Consider the following 14525-nt stretch of genomic DNA (forward strand, 5'->3'; position numbering starts at 1 on the left):
CTGTAATTTTGAACGGTCGCTAAGTGAACTGTTGTATAGCGAATACGAAGTCCTTGACTTACGACCTCAGTTGAGGCTGTCACCACTGTTGCTAAGCAGGGAGGTTGCTGAGTTCCTCCCAATTTCATGATATTTTATCATGTCAGGAGGGCATCCAGTTTCCCCCACTGACTTCGACGGGAAGATCGTAAATGGCCATCCAGTCACCCCTGGATTTTATGCGTCCCCCATAAAAACACTCGGGTGACCTCAGGATGCCTCAACGGCCGTCTGTGCAAGGACCAGCCGTAAGTCCCTTTTTCAGTGCCGTCATATCTTGGAGTGGGCGCTAAAACAAGCACTATAAGTCAAGGACTACCTATGTGATAAAATAATGATGCACATTCAAAGATAAAATAGCAGTTAGCAATAGCAGTTAGACTTCTATACCGCTTCACAGGGCTTTCAGGCCTCTCTGAGCGGTTTACAGAGTCAGCATATCCCCCCCAACAACAATCCGGGTCCTCATTTCACCCACCTCGGAAGGATGGAAGGCTGAGTCAACCTTGAGCCGGCCGCTGAACTGCAGATAACAGTCAGGTGAAGTGGCCTGCAGTGCTGCATTTAACCACTGCGCCACCTTGTACAATGAAAAAGGCAGGCGTTTAAAAGCTACGAAGGCTGCCAGCTGTAGTTCTGCCAAGGAGTCCTGCCTTTAGAGCGGCCTCTCTGGATACCCAAGGGGCTGCCCCAGATCACCCGGCCTGGACTGCTGATGGGCAGCCACTGGTGGAATCCACCCGGAACGATCACCGGATCACAGTCCTAGGCTGCATCAACAGAGGGATAGTGTGAGTTCCACTTTATGGTGACTGCTGTGTCCAGTTTTGGTCACCACAATGTAACTTCACAGTTGAGACCCTGGAAAGAGTGCAGAGAAGAGCAACAGAGGTGATAAAAGTCTGGAGAACGGTTGCAGGAATTGGGGGCGTCTATTTTAATGAAGAGAAGGACCAGGGGAGACAGGATAGCAGTCTTCCAGTATTTGAGGGGCTGCCCCAAAGAAGAGGGAGTCAAGCTATTCTCCAAAGCACCTGAAGGAAGGACAAGAAGCAATGGGTGGAAACTAACGAAGGGGAGAAGCAACCTAAAACTAAGGAGGAATTTCCGGAGAGTGAGAACAATTAACCCGTGGAATGGATTGGTTGTGTTTGCTCCAACGCTGGAAGTTTTTAAGAAGAGATTAGCTAACCATTTGTCTGAAGTGGTGTAGGGTTTCCTTCAGGGGGTTGGACTAGAAGATCTCCAAGGTCCCTTCCAACTCTGCTATTCTATTCTAGAATGCCTTGGTAAGGCCACACTTGGAATCCTGCATCCAGGTTTGGTCTCCACAATAAAAAAAAGAGAGACTCTGAAGAGAGTTCAGAGAAGAGCAACAGAGATGATTAGGGGACTGGAGGATAAAACACACGAAGAACAGTTGCAGGAACTGGGCATGTCTAGTTTAATAGAAAGAAGGACCAGGGGAGACATGATAGCAGTCTTCCAATAGCTCAGGGGCTGCCCCAAAGAAGAGGGAGTCAAACTATTCTCCAAGGCACCTGAAGGCAGGACAAGAAGCAATGGGTGGAAACTAATCAAGGAGAGAAGCAATTTGGAACTAAAGAGAAACTTCCTGACAGTGAGGACAATTAACCGGAGGAACAACTGGCCTCCAGAAGATGTGAAGGCTCCAACGCTGATTTTTTTTTTAAAGAGGGGATTGAACAACCATCTCTCTGAAATGGTGTAGAGTTTCCTGCTTGGGCAAGGGGTTGGACTAGAAGACCTCCAAGGCCCCCTTCCAACTCTGTTGTTCTGTTATGCAGTAATCACGGAGTGTGTGCTGAGCTATTGTCCTCGGGAAAGGATGCTTCACTAGTCTAGACACCACGGGTTTTTGCCACATCTGTGAAAGTCAGCGGCCTCTACGCAGGTGTGCCAAGACAATGACCTCCCTGGCCATTCCCACCACCTGGGTGGACAAGATGAGAAGTCCTTCCTGCCTGGCACCCATCTCGGATTTTCTGCAGACCAAGAGTCCTTCTGTCCCTCAGGATTTCATTCCATCCAGGTCCCCTTCACCAACTCACTTGTAGGTGAGGAGGAAGAACCGGGATCACCCAACTGGTTCTTCTGATCTTCAAGTGATCTCTTTCCAGCCTTTGGGGTGTGTGGCAAAGGATCCAGATGTCACACAAAGCAAGAAAATCTGCCCTGCGTTGATTTCTAGATGGGAACCGAGAAGGCGGCCCAAATCTATTTATGGCAGTGTTTCTCAACCTTGTCAACTTGAAGATGTCTGGACTTCAACTCCCAGAATTCCCCAGCCAGCGAATGCTGGCTGGGGAATTCTGGGAGTTGGAAGTCCAGACATCTTCAAGTTGACAAGGTTGAGAAACACTGATTTATGGTATCTGGTCATTCCAAGCCATCCGGGAAACCTTCGGTGGTCTCCTTGCTGAACCAGAGATAGGATGGAGTTAAAGATCTCCTGCCATCTCTGCTGGCATGACATGTGCACCCCCAAAGGTCTCCTTGAGCCTGGGGTCCATAGATACGTCCTACCACCTTTTAGGTGCACCCCAATAATATCTCACTGACCCCCTAGAGCATTTTTTTCCATTGTGTTGACGCCAAGAGCAGTCTTCATCCTCCTGGCCCATTTTCCCCGCTGTCTCACCGGCCTCTCTGAGATGCTCCACCCAAGAACTCATGACAGGAACACACACACACACACACAGCCGGTCCACTGCCAGCAGCCGTCCATCACAACTTGTGGGAAACTCCTGGGAGGTTGTGGCCAAAAGCTCTGCCCAGTTTCACTGCATCAGGCCCAGGGCCATCCCAGGCGCTGACCAGCCTCCTGCTTCTCCACTGGAAACCCCCAGCTGGGCTGAGCAGGGCCCTTGCCAGGACCCACCGAGGCTGAGGAGCCCAACAGCTGATGCCCATCAGGTGGAGGGGACTCTCCTGGCACGTCCGAATCACCTGGCCAATGGGCTGGTCAGCTGCAGACGGCCGCATGAGATGGAAGCTTCCTGGTTTGCATAAGGAGGAGGAGGGGGACCAGCCGCGACACCTGATTCCTTGCCATTGCGCAAGAGCTGAGAGCCATTCGCTCACCCGGGTGTCCGTCTTCCCCCTCCCCTCCGCCCTCCCTTCCCCTCTGCCAGCCACACCTGGGAGAGCTTAAAGCTTGGCCTGAGGAGGCCGGATCCCACAGCTTCCTTCAGCCACTGCCACCATGACACCCAGGAGAGGCTGCTGCCCCCTCCTCCTCTTCTCCCTGGTGGGCCTCCTCACCACCTGCGCTCAGGAGCCTGACGCGGCTGGACAGAACGCCACAGGTGGGTGGAGGGGCCGCCCTGCTCAGCCTCCCTTCCAGGAGAAGGAAGAAGGAGGAAGCTGGGCACGGCCTTGTCTCCCCCGGGGCTGGGAGTGGGTGTGCTGGGGCACCTGGGGGGAACAGAGGGCTCTCCCCCTGCTCCATCCCCTCTTCTGGGGGCACCTGGGTGGCAGCAGTGGGGGGAGGGGGAATGCCCACCAGCCCTGGCAAGGGAGCCCAGTCACCAGGTGGCGCCCACGGCTCAACCTCTCTCCGGGGACTTTTCCAGCGGTCGCAGAGAAAGCTGGCACCTGTCCCCAGGCAGCCTTGGAGACGCCCAACGGGAACTGCACGCAGGAGTGCCAGTCCGATGCCCGCTGCGAGGGGAACAAGAAGTGCTGCCCGAGAGGATGTGGGACTTCCTGCCAGATCCCAGACGGTATTCGCAGACGTTATTCTTGGCCCTTCCAGCCGCTCTTCAACTCGGGTTGTTACTCAATCAGCCTCCTTCTGGCTTGGCACAAAACCCTGAATCCCCGGCTGGCAATTGGCCAGAATTTGTGCAATGCCTTAGGACACACACACACTCGCGCGGGAGGACAGACAAACGCCACCAACGGGATGGCAGGGACGTAATCTGGGGAGGAGGTGGAGCCTGGCACTGATCTGGAGGAGGGCACCAGACCATGCCAGCTTAGAATTTAGCACCATGGGGATGCTGTGGCACATGGGTCCACTTCTCCTCCTGCATGTCTGCCCTTAACAGCCTCTCCAAAAGGCAGGGTTTTCCGTCCAGGAACTCTTCATCTCTTGAATCGGTCAGTCTCCAAGGCCTTCTGGGCAGCGGCTGACCCTGAAGGCCTTGTCCAAAGGTTGACCACCTGGAAGGTCCATGGGAGGAGGTGTTTGCTGGAGGGGGCTTTCCTGGCACTTCTCCCGAGCAGCTGGTTCTGAATGGCTGCGTTGGGCTCTCAAGAAAGAGAGGATCGAAAGGGATCCTCCTGGATCTCTTGAAGATCTTCTCCCTTGAGATGGGGGACTGGAGGGCCAGGAGGGGTCCAGAGGGACCCCTTGAAGGGATCAAGATCTGTGCTTGATGGACATTTGCATTTGATGTGGGGGAGGGGGCATGTTCTATGCCGGGGGGGTCATTGAGGGGGGGCGGAACTGGCATTCGATAAAAGCGGGGAGGAAACTACCGAATCAATAGGTTTCTGGGGCTTTCGATAACTAACCTCACAAGTTGTTGTTATGATGGATCCTGAACTTGATGGTTTTCTGGCAGACATTTCATGACCCAACTAGGGAACATCATCAGTGCCAGGAGGAAGGAGGAGGAAGGAAGAGGACTGTGGGGTCCTTGGTGCTCTCTGAGCTTAGTTGTTTTCTTCCAGATGTTTCATGGCCCAACAAGGGAACATCATCAGTGCTGGAAGGGAGAGGGATTGGTGTTGGTGGTGGTGGAGAAGGAGGAGGAGGAGGAGGAGGAAGAAGAAGAGGAGGAGGAGGAGGAGGAGGACTGTGGGGTCCTTGATGGTCTCTGAGCTTGTTTGTTTTCTTGCAGACGTTTCATGACCCAACTAGGGAACATCATCAGTGCTTTATTGGTTAGTTGTTGTTATTTAGTTATTTAGTCACAGATGGTCCTCAGCATAGAATGGGAATTGGGACTGGACTAAGCAATGCATCGTAAAGCGCGGGGGGGGGGGGAACAGAGGTGCCAGTTGGGAGGGGAACTTCAGAGACCCCGTCGTAAGTCCCATTCAGCCCCATCGTGAGTTCAAAGAGTTTCTGAACGGATGATTGTAAATCAAGGCCCATTCGTTCTCTAGCGCCGCAATGCAGCCATCCATCTCATAACCCAGCCAATATTAAAGATATTTAGCTATGTCCTGCATGTTTATCCTGCTTTTTAGGCAACAGGGGGATCTCAGCATCCCCCACCTCTTTACACAAAGGGGGTTTCGTCCTCCAGCTCACCAACTGTGGTGGAGGGGGGGGGGAGAGATGGGCTCTTGCAGGGGCATCTGCCAGGCAGCTTCTGTAGGGGGGGGGCACGCGGATGAGGCCAGACCCCCGTGTCAATGAGAAGAGTGGGGAGGCTCCTGCTGGAAATGGCCAGGTTCTGATGACCACTGGACCCTTCCTTGAGACAGTGACTGCAAAACCGTCATGGTCCTCAGCTGCTGGTCCGGTGCCCCACCTGTGCCCTGCCCTCCCCTTCCCCAGCCAGCCTTCCTGGCAAGGGTGAGACCGTGCTGGCTCCTTGGAATTGGTTGCCAAGTGAAAGGGACCTTGGAGATCTTCTAACCCAACCCCTCCAGTGATGGAGCGCCCACAACTTCCGGAGGCAACTTCTGTTCCACTGGTTGATGGTTCTCACTGTCAGGAAGTTTTTCCTCAGTTCTAAGTTGCTTCTCTCCTTGGTTAGTTTCCCTCCGTTGCTTCTCTTCCTGCCTTCGGGGTCTTTGGGGAATAGCTTGACCCCTTTGTCAACTGATGTCAACCTCTCAAATACTGGAAGGCTGCTATCATGTTGCCCCTAATTCTAGACAGCCGTTGATGCAGCCTAGAACTGTGTTGGCTTTTCTGATGTTGGCTGCACATGGCTGGCTCATGGCCAGTGGTTAGGGGGCAGTACTGCAGCCACTTCAGCTGACTGCGAGTTCTGCAGTTCAGCGGTTCAAATCTCACCGGCTCAGGGTTGACTCAGCCTTCCATCCTTCCGAGGTGGGTGAAATGAGGACCCGGATTGTTGTTGGGGGCGATATGCTGACTCTGTAAACTGCTTAGAGAGGGCTGAAAGCCCTAGGAAGCGGTATATAAGTCTAACTGCTATTGCTATCTATCTATCTATCTATCTATCTATCTATCTATCTATCTATCTATCTATCTATCTATCTATCTATCTATCTATCTATCTATCTATCTATCTATCTAGGTGAAATGAGGACCCAGACTGTGGGGGTGATATGCTGACTCTGTAAACCGCTTAGAGAGGGCTGAAAGCCCTATGAAGCGGTATATAAGTCTTAACTGCTATTTCTATCTATCTATCTATCTATCTATCTATCTATCTATCTATCTATCTATATCTATCTATATCTATCTATCTATCTATATCTATCTCTATCTATCTATCTATCTATCTATCTATCTATCTATCTATCTATCTATCTATCTATCTATCTATCTATCTATCTAGGTGAAATGAGGACCCAGACTGTGGGGGTGATATGCTGACTCTGTAAACCGCTTAGAGAGGGCTAAAAGCCCTATGAAGCGGTATATAAGTCTTAACTGCTATTGCTATTGCTATTGCTATTGCTATTGCTATTGCTATTGCTATTGCTATTGCTATTGCTATTGCTATTGCTATTGCTATTGCTATTGCTATCTATCTATCTATCTATCTATCTATCTATCTATCTATCTATCTATCTATCTATCTATCTATCTATCTATCTTGGTATTGGTATTTATTTGATTTGTAAGCCGCCCTATTCCCCTATCATCTCTCTCTCTCTCTCTCTCTCTCTCTCATCTATCTATCTATCTATCTATCTATCTATCTATCTATCTATCTATCATCTATCTATCTATCTATCTATCTATCTATCTATCATCTATCTATCTATCTATCTATCTATCATCTATCTATCTATCTATCTATCTATCTATCTATCTATCTATCTATCTATCTATCTATCTAGGTGAAATGAGGACCCAGACTGTGGGGGTGATATGCTGACTCTGTAAACCGCTTAGAGAGGGCTAAAAGCCCTATGAAGCGGTATATAAGTCTTAACTGCTATTGCTATTGCTATTGCTATTGCTATTGCTATCTATCTATCTATCTATCTATCTATCTATCTATCTATCTATCTATCTATCTATCATCTATCTATCGGATTGTTGGGGGCGATATGCTGACTCTATAAACCGCTTAGAGAGGGCTGAAAGCCCTATGAAGCGGTATATAAGTCTAACTGCTATTGCTGTTTAAGTGGCCGCCCACCAGGACCCCAAGGTCCCCCTCGCAGTTAATTATTTTGAGCCAAGTTTCGTCTAATCTGTACACGTAACTTTGGTTTTTCCTGCCTAAGTGTAAAACCTGCTTTTACTCCACATTAAATTTCATGTTGTTGGATAGGGCCCATTGTACAAGTGTGTGTGAGTGTGTGGTGCACATCTGAGTGTGTGGTTAGTGTGTGTGTGTGTGTGTGTGTATCTGTGTCAAGCTGTACCTGCAATGAATGCAAAACTCCAAATACGGGCAGAGCTCCGATTGCCGCATTTGCCTCCTTGTGGTTTTTTTGGATCACGCTCAGCTGATTCTCTGATAGATCCCTGTCTGGGATCCTTTGATTTGGGATCCTGTGCTGAGCACCAGGTTGCTCCCCATGGCCTCAAGTCCACAGACTCCCCACTTCTTTGGTTCACCTTCGGGGGGGGGGGAGGTATTTCCTGAATCTACTTTGAACTAAACAATAGTCGTAGCCAGGTTTCCCGGCTCCCAATGTTCAAGCTTCGCCCCACACGCTGTTCCTCCTCCCCACAGCTTCCCCCTCTGGTCTGTAAGCAACAGCCCCCCCCACCCCCACTTTCTTCCCCCAGCCTGGAGCTCCTCCTCCACGGGCCTAACTGGGCATTAGGGGCGTGGATGGCCCAGGAGCTCCCGGCGTGCAAGATTGGACACTTTCTTCTTGGCAGAATCGGGAGGCTCTTCCTGGGGCCCCGTGTGCTTCCCCTGGCAGAGGGAGAGGTCTTCCCCCCTGGCAGAAGAGCCCAGCCTGCCCTCCTTCCCCAGCTGAGCCAGAGCCGAGCCAAGGGCTACGCAGCTTCTGGATTGCCTCCAGGCCTCTGTTTTTCCTGGGCGGTTCCTCCGCTCCGAGTCTGGTTTCACCTGCATTCCTGCCCTGCGAAGGACGGGGAGGGGAGGGGGGGGAAACAAGGCTGTGGGGAGGGAAGGAGCTTCGGAAGAGCCTGGCAGGGTGATGGCAGTGCCAGGACTGGGGTGGGGGGTGGTCTCAACCGGCAGAGGCTGCTCGCCTCTTCCAGATGCGGCAGGAAGTCCCTTCTAGGAAGTGGTCGAGGAAGAAAACCCTCCAGGGTTGGGCGTCTTGCTCTGGCGTGGAGGAAGCCGCTGCCGGAAGCAAAAAAACGGCACTGAATCAGTGGCCACAGATACGCAGGGGAGACAGGAAGACTTTGTCCAGCCTAGCGCACCCACCGTCTCCCTTCCTGAGAGGGAACAGCCAGCCGTGGCCAAGTCGCCACGGGAAACCCAATGTGGCGATCTCACCATGAACTCACCCCAGGACAACTTGCTGTGGGACAATTCCACGAGGGATAACTCAATCCGATCAAAGTTCCAAACATGGAAATAACTCAGAAGAAACAGGGGGGTGGGAAATGTTTATCGCGTTGAGTTATTATCCCTGGTGAGTTATTCTGCCATGAGTTGGCCGTGGCAACATGGCCACGGTGAATTGTCCACCCTGAGTTGACCAGGGCAAAATGGCCGCAGAAGGTGGACCCTCCTGAGCTGGCCAGATCTGGTGATGCTTCTGCGCCCCTTCACGCCAGCTGCCCTCATTTCTGCCGATAGGAGATCCTTCCTGAAACTTAGTTGGGGTTTCGCAACAAGCAGCTGTACGATTGACAGCCCAGCAACCAGGGTCTTGCGCCTATTGGCTAAGATGCACCGGGCTGGGAGGGGCCTTTCGGCTGTATCGCTATTGGCTGCCCTGCTTGACGGCTCCTGTATCAATAGCTCTCACGGTGCTGAACTGTACATAGTTGAGTTTTACCTTGTTCCTGTTAATAAATGGCTGCTCCAGCTACCTGGGCTGTCCGTGCCTCTTCCGCCAACCCAGAACCTGAGAGTAAGAAACCCCCAGCCTCACTTCTAAGAGAATGGAGGGGGGTTTTTTTGTGGGCTCTTTAAGGCTCGGTGTGCCCAGTGCCCAGGCTGGGCCAGTCTGCCTGCTCCCTCAGCCTCTGGAGCAGGCAGAAAAGGAGCAGCTGCAGAGAGCAGGTGTGAATGAGCTGGGGTCAGACCCCAATTATGCTCCCCACCATGTCAAATATGGGGGGAGGGGACAGGGGTGAAATCCAGCAGGTTCTGGAGAACCGGCAGTGGAAATTTTGAGTAGTTTGGAGAACCGGCAAATGCCACCTCTGGCTGGCCATGCCCCATCTATTATCTGCCTCCTGAGTCCCAGCTGATTGGGAGGGAATGGGGATTTTGCAGTATCCTTCCTAGGCCACGCCCACCAAGCCACGCCCACAGAACCGATGGTAAAAACAATTGAATCCCACCACTGACTCTAACCACTGCACCACCGTAGCTCTCATCCTTCAAGAACATTATTTTCTTCTGAACATCCTTTGAGAAAACCAGGACTGCCCTGGCCACGCTCTCTTCCTTAGGCTTGGGTGAGGCCCCCCTGGAGAACCGGCAAATGCCACCTCTGGCTGGCCACGCCCCATCTATTCTCTGCCTCCCGAGTCCCAGCTGATTGGGAGGGAATGGGGATTTTGCAGTATCCTTCCTAGGCCACGCCCACCAAGCCACGCCCACAGAACAGGTAGTAAAAAAAAAATTGAATTTCCTCGCTGCATCTCACAAACCCCTCTTAATTTTTTTTTAACTTTTGTAATATGTGTGGTGTTTTTTTTAATGTTGTATGCCGCCCTGAGTCCTTGGGAGAAGGGCGGCATATAAATCCAATAAACCAAACCAAACCTCTGGGTGGTCCTGCTCTTGCAGCTCCTTCCTGCTCTGCCAAGAGCGTCCGGGTGAAGGCGCTGCGGGTTCTTCTGGGCTGGGACTTTGCAGGCCTCCTCTGCTTTCTGTCTTGTCCTCCCCACCCTTCCACCCAGGGAGGACTTCTCAGCTCACACTGCTCTCCTCTCCTTGCAGACAAACCTGGGAACTGCCCAAATGTGGACATGCCCATCCCACCTCTGGGTCTTTGCGAAACCAGGTGCGCCACGGATTCGAACTGTTCAGGCAACATGAAGTGCTGCAAAAATGGCTGCGGGTTTATGACTTGCTCAAACCCCACTTGAGGTGAGCGAATTAGTTCATGGGACACGAATGGAAGGGGAAGTCTGGGGGGCAAAGAACCCCCTTGCCAGAGAGCAGAACCTCTCCGCCTCCAGCTCAGCAGAAGCCCCTCTCCCCAGACAGGGTCCTCTGCAGGGACACCAACCCTGGCCCCACCAGCAAGATGCAGGACAGAGGGAAGCAAACCCCCACAAGGGAAAAGAGATCCGGGGGAAGGAGGGAGACGATCTGGAGAAAAGGAAGTTTTGGAGGGAGGTGATAGAAGTCTTCCAGTATTTGAGGGGCTGCCACAAAGAAGAGGGGGGTGGGTCAACTTATTTTCCAAAGCACCTGAAGACGGTTCCACCACAAAACCGCGGACGACAAAATCGCGGTCGACAAAAGCGCGTATGTGACGTCATCACAGCGCGACGAAAAAGATCGAAAAATGTAAAAATAAAGCGAAAACCTTACCCTAACCCCCCCCAAACCTAACCCTAAACCTAACCCTTAACCTAACGAAAAACGTAACGCTAACCCTTAACCTAACGCTAAACGTAACCCTAACACTCTAAACCTAACCCTAACCCTTAACCTAACCCTAACCCTAAACCTAACCCTAACCCTAACCCTTACCTTTATGTGAATCGGCTTGCTGTAATTTAATTTTTATTTCAATTTTTCGATCTTTTTCGTCGCGTTGTGATGATGTCACATACGCGATTTCGTCGACCGCGCTTTTGTGGAACGCGGTTTTGACGGGTCACGCCTGAAGACAAGGCCAAAAAAAAGAAAAGAGTCTCAGAATTAATAGAACTACATTGTTGGAAGGGACCTTGGAGGTCTGCTAGTCCAGCCCCCTTCTGGAGCAGGAGACCCTATAACATTACAGGCAAGTGGCTGTCCAGTCTCTTCTTAAAGACCTCCCGTGATGGAGCACCCACGACTTCTGGAAGCAGGTCGTTCCACTGATTAATTGTCCTCACTGTTATTAAAGTCCTCCTTATTTCTAGGTTGCTTTTCTCCTTGATTAGTTCCCGTCTGTTGTTGTTTCTTGCAACTTTGGAGAAGAGATTGACACCCACCCCCTCCTCCTCCTCTCTGTGGCAACCCCTCAAATACTGGGAGGCTTCTGTCCTGTCACCCCTGACCCTTCTTTTCTCTAGACTAGCCAGGCCCAGTTCCTGCAATTGTTCTTCCTATGTTTTAGCCTCCTAAGTCCCCTAATCCTCCTGGTTGCTCTTCTCTGCACTTTCTCCAAAGCCTCAACATCTTTTTTCATATTGGGGTGAGCGAAACTGGATGCCGTATTAAGGCTTTCTTTCTCCTTTCTTCTGCAGATGCAGCTCAGGCTGGGGAGTCCAACGCCTTCGGAGGACTCTGAAGAAGTGACCGTGAGCCTCTCTGCCTCCTTCCTGCCCAAGCCCAGCCCACCCTCCATGCCGGAGAACCTCCACCCCTCCCCTCTTTCTCAGTAAAGCTCTCGTTTCACCCAGCAGCTTCTGAATCTTGTGTTTTTTTTTACCGACGGCTTGGCCAACCTTCCCTTTGGCAGCAGGGCCCCCTTCTCCACTTAGCTCTGACCAGGGTGGGAGGGAGAACAATTCGGACCCTCCCCTGGTGTCAGAGCCACTCATGGATAGTTGAGAGCCAACAACTTTTCATGCACCACCAGGGGGCAGCAGGTGACCAGTTTTCTCTTGCCTTGCACCCCCGCTTTTAAAAAAATGTAAAAGTTTATTAAACTTATGGATGTATAAAATGCTCCCTTTGCTTTAGGGCAGACCATAAAGACCGACTTGGTAGCTCTGCGCCAGGGGTGGGGGTAAACTGGGGGAAACTGGTGTGCAAATGGCCGTGAAGTGGAATCCCCCCCCAGCTGAGTGTGCAAGAAACCCCAATGGAGACGGACGTCCACTGTGGTTGTGTGAAGAAGAGCCCTTAAAACCTGGCTGTTCCGACAGGCCTGGGGCTAAAGAACCGTGGCCCTATCTCGAATGGTATGATTGTTGCGCTTTTAAATTATGTATTGTTTTGTGTTGTTGTCAAATTGTTTGTATCCCCTCTTCCCTTGCTTTGAGTTGTGAACCGCCCTGAGTCCCCCTCGGGGGAAAAGGGCGGCATACAAATGAAATAAACAGTTCAACAGTTAAACAGAAAGGAGGGGGATGGCCGGGCAGTGGGAGATGAAGGAGGAGGAGGAGGAGGAGGAGGCGTGGGAATCTGCTTTGGAGTGACCTCCCGGCTGTTCTGTTCCAGGAGGGGGCGCTGCAGCTGCTAGTTGAGAGACCGCCTTCTGCCAATTACCTCCCTGCGTCCCATCAGATCGCATAGAATAGGCCTCCTCCGAATTCCATCCGCCAGTCAGTGCCGACTGGCGACTACGCGGAGGAGAGCCTTCTCAGTTGCAGCTCCGACATTATGGAACAACCTCCCCGTGGAGATCCGCACCCTCACCACCGCCCAGGCCTTCCGCACGGCCCTTAAGATCTGGCTACCCCGTCAGGCCTGGGGATAAAAATCTTAGTTCGTCCCCTCCCGAATGATGAATGAATGTTGTGCTCTATTTTTAATATTATGTATTGTCTTATGTTTTTTGTCTTTGTACCCCCTTCCCCGTGTTTTTGTAAGCCGCCCTGAGTCCCCTCAGGGAAAAGGGCGGCCTATAAATTATAATAAATCTAAATCTAAAATCTAAATCTAAATCTAGTTGGACTCTGGCAAAGGCTTGAAGGTTCCCCGATGCCCCCCCCCCCAATGTTCTTTTCATCCCTGCACTTTTAAGTGGAAACTGAGGAGTGGAGAGAGAAAGTAGATGCTTTTTCTCTCTGCTGAGAAATTAAAAGATGAATAACTTCCACGTTGAGAAAGTTATTGGTGGCTTTATAAAAAGGTGGCATGCAAAGGTGATTTTGGGTGGACAATTGTAATATCACGTGTGTAAAAGAGATGCGTATCTCCCTGCATAAGAAGCCCTAGTTTTCCTGCCATTCTGGGTGTGCCCCCTCCCCGTTTTTTTTTTTATTCTGCTGCCTCTTTTTCTCCCTCTTCTGCTTCATTAAAGAAAAGCAGAAAACTCTCTCTGAGTTGCCTCCTTGTCTCCAGCCAGACCATCCATGTGGAGCCACCCCAGAGTAGCAGAGTCTCCATTTCTATCCCAGACTTACTCTGGAGTAAACCCTCTTCTGAGAGAGGCTTCCCCTGCGCATTCTCTCTGGAAAGCCACATCGGGGAACAATGCGCTGCCTCTCAGCCCCTCTTCCTCTGACAAGGCAGGGGAGGGAGCACAGGTCAAGGTGGGGAGGGGAACCCCCAAAGTATCAGGCCTGCAGCCCTCTTTTCCTTTGGGCCTTTGGCCTGCCACACTTTCTATTATCCTACTATGCATTTTCTACAGTGGGAAAACGGGAGGGGAGATTGTATCGAGTTAGATGCTACGTAGCCATAACAACATTCTTTCTGGAAAGCCAAGGTCATCCTTTGTCTTTGCACCTCTGCTCCTGACTGGAACTGGATGGGGGGAAGCTGCCAGCATGGCAGTGGAAGATTGGACCATGGGATGAACTTGAGAATGTGGGGGCAATATTTCAACTGGTGAGGGGGAAGCCCGGAAGCTTTCAGATTCGGGTTTTCCCAGATGTGCCAACATGGCTCTCTTAATAAATTGGGACTTTGAGGAATCCTTTGCCTCGGACTCTGATTTAATTTTGGAAGGAGAGAAGGAGAAAAGAAAGGAGGGAAGGAAGGAAGGAGGGAAGGAAGGAGGGAAGAAGAGAAGGAGGGAAGGGGAAGGAGGGACGGAAGGAAGGGGAGTAGGAGAGAAGAAACGAGGGAAGGAAAGAGGGAGGGAGGGAAGAAGAAGTAGGACCGTTGTAAGGTAAGATGGATCTATGGGATGTTAAGAAAGCAATCTTCAAGTATATTGTCAACAGTAGGGAAAAATTGTTAGAAATACATATTATTAATAACAGTTATGAGATCATATAATTGTGAATGTATATATGAAATTGATAAAATAATTAAAAAGTTAATTTTCAAAATAATAATAATAATAGTAATAATAATAATAAATAATTTTATTATTTAATAAAATTATTAATATTTATTAATATTAATTTTATTAAT

The 14525-nt window shown here is 50.8% G+C and overlaps 1 protein-coding gene across 4 annotated transcripts in view; it reads left to right on the forward strand.

Moving 5' to 3' along the window:
- The window catches only part of LOC148044823 (waprin-Phi1-like), a 58938-nt gene that overhangs the window by 24491 nt on the left and 19922 nt on the right, over window positions 1-14525 (forward strand). The window contains exons 1-4 of one of the 4 annotated variants that reach the window (XM_087720682.1): window positions 3178-3368; window positions 3636-3785; window positions 10275-10424; window positions 11741-11898. The exons of 1 other annotated variant lie outside the window; for it this stretch is intronic. In XM_087720682.1, the coding sequence (XP_087576808.1) occupies window positions 3266-3368; window positions 3636-3785; window positions 10275-10423 (402 nt within the window). In that variant the 5' untranslated portion in view covers window positions 3178-3265 and the 3' untranslated portion in view covers window position 10424; window positions 11741-11898. Of the gene's footprint in view, window positions 1-3014; window positions 3369-3635; window positions 3786-10274; window positions 10425-11740; window positions 11899-14525 lie in introns of those variants that run through there. 2 more of the 4 variants (XM_087720681.1, XR_015697376.1) reach the window with 2 other exon arrangements.

Source organism: Thamnophis sirtalis, unplaced genomic scaffold (genome assembly GCF_051295495.1).
Source record: "Thamnophis sirtalis isolate CommonGarterSnake01/CBP01778 unplaced genomic scaffold, rThaSir2_p1.2 scaffold_7, whole genome shotgun sequence".
Classification (NCBI taxonomy): domain Eukaryota; kingdom Metazoa; phylum Chordata; class Lepidosauria; order Squamata; family Natricidae; genus Thamnophis; species Thamnophis sirtalis.